At 43.3% G+C, this 1,615-nt stretch overlaps 1 protein-coding gene across 1 annotated transcript in view; it reads right to left on the bottom strand.

Annotated features, from left to right (window-relative positions):
* Positions 1-1,615, bottom strand: part of LOC107105184 (aquaporin-9-like) — a 17,307-nt gene that overhangs the window by 10,869 nt on the left and 4,823 nt on the right. The window contains exons 3-4 of the mRNA XM_015405306.1: positions 810-947; positions 608-726 (exon numbers count right to left, since the gene is read on the bottom strand). Of these exons, the coding sequence (XP_015260792.1) occupies positions 608-726; positions 810-947 (257 nt within the window). The remainder of the gene's footprint in view (positions 1-607; positions 727-809; positions 948-1,615) is intronic.

The following is a 1,615-nucleotide window of genomic DNA, read 5'->3' as shown; positions in this document are numbered from 1 at the left end:
CAAATCACCTTTCTTCCCCATACTGATGCTCGCTTTGAACTGCAGGAGATTGTCTTGACCATGTCCACATTCAGGCCATCTGAGCATGTTTCTGTTTTATTTAAAGAACCATGGCAGAAATGTCAGACTACGTATTATTAATGCACCCAACGTGTCATAACTTATCCTACCAAAGCCATTTGCTCCATATCCTCATGATAAGTTGTGGTCAGTTATAATAATTTAGATAATTTCCCAGGTGAATATTATCCATCCAACCGTTGCCTAGATCCTTTTATTTTAAGGGTATTTAGGAGTAGAGATGTTGCTTGTGATGGGACATAGAAGCGTTTAAAAACACACATGCTTTATGTTATATTCTGCTGTCATTAGCTTTAAGTGTGCTGCTCAGCTGAACCGGCTGAAAATGGGGCGAAGTTGATCCAGTGAATCCCAGGAAATGGGTCATTAGACCCAAACCGAGCAGAAAGAGGGGGTGTTCTCAGACTATATGGGACAATCAATGTTGCATTAACTGTATTTGCCAGACTTTGCTGGGTAAAATGGTGGAACTGGAGCTGGAAAGCAGATGTGAACGTTTTCAGGGGTCAGAGCAGCCAGAACTCACCTGATCAATGAAGCCTCCGAGGACCGACAGGTGTCTGGCTGGGTAGGAGGCGAAAATGTGGCCTGTGGCATTGATTCCTGTCACTGACAGAATACCACTTGTGAAGTCCATGAAAGCATCTGTGAAGATAGACAAACATATTTCACTGTGTAAAAAATATCTGTTTGGATCTTATAGAGAGAGACGCATGCAGACCACTGACCATAATACAATCCAAAGACTGCTGCAGCTCCTGCAAAAGCACCAAGGAACTGAGCAATGACATAGAAGGGAAACTTCCAGATCTTCAGTTTGCCCAGAATCACCATAGCCAGAGACACGGCGGGGTTCACATGGCCTCCTGGGACACAGAACCAACACAGAGTGACAGAGGGGTGCAGTGGTGAGGTGGGGGCTGACTTAATATCCTCTCCATTATTAGAGAAGCTGTCACATTTACAGGAAGCAGCAGAAGGGGAGCAGGTTACCATTTATTATGTCTGTCTGAGAGCAGAAGACAGAATAATGCTCACGGATTAGAAATTCAACACCAACCATTAATCTCACAAGGTGGACTCAGATTAGGAGGGTAAACTTTAAAAAATGTGATCGAAAATTTGAGTTTTTCTATTATTTCATAATTAATTTATGCTATTTACTCACTATAAAAGTTTTCACACAATTCCCCTGCGTGAGGGGAGTTTGTAGACAAGACATCCTTATTCCAATGACAAACCAGAATTTTCCTCAAGGTTTATTCATTACAAGTGTCTGTAATATGTTTTCACTCTGACAACTTTCCATTATTGTAAGTAAGGGGGAACGAACGCTGGCCAGATCAGCACAGGGCTGATTACTGTGCAATAGAGACTGACAGGGGAGTGGATTTTCACTCCTGTCCCGTCCCACTCCTGGTGAAATTACTCCCGCTCCCATTCAGAATGACTCCTGCTCCTGCTCCACTCCCATTCTTGTTGTTTTTGAGCGCAGGTGAAAAACTCAGAGCGGAAGCACTGTTGGTTTTTGGGT

The sequence above is a fragment of the Cyprinodon variegatus genome, unplaced genomic scaffold, assembly GCF_000732505.1.
Source record: "Cyprinodon variegatus isolate N-32 unplaced genomic scaffold, C_variegatus-1.0 Scaffold2126, whole genome shotgun sequence".
Classification (NCBI taxonomy): Eukaryota; Metazoa; Chordata; class Actinopteri; order Cyprinodontiformes; family Cyprinodontidae; genus Cyprinodon; species Cyprinodon variegatus.
This window is presented reverse-complemented; position numbering and strand designations above follow the sequence as displayed.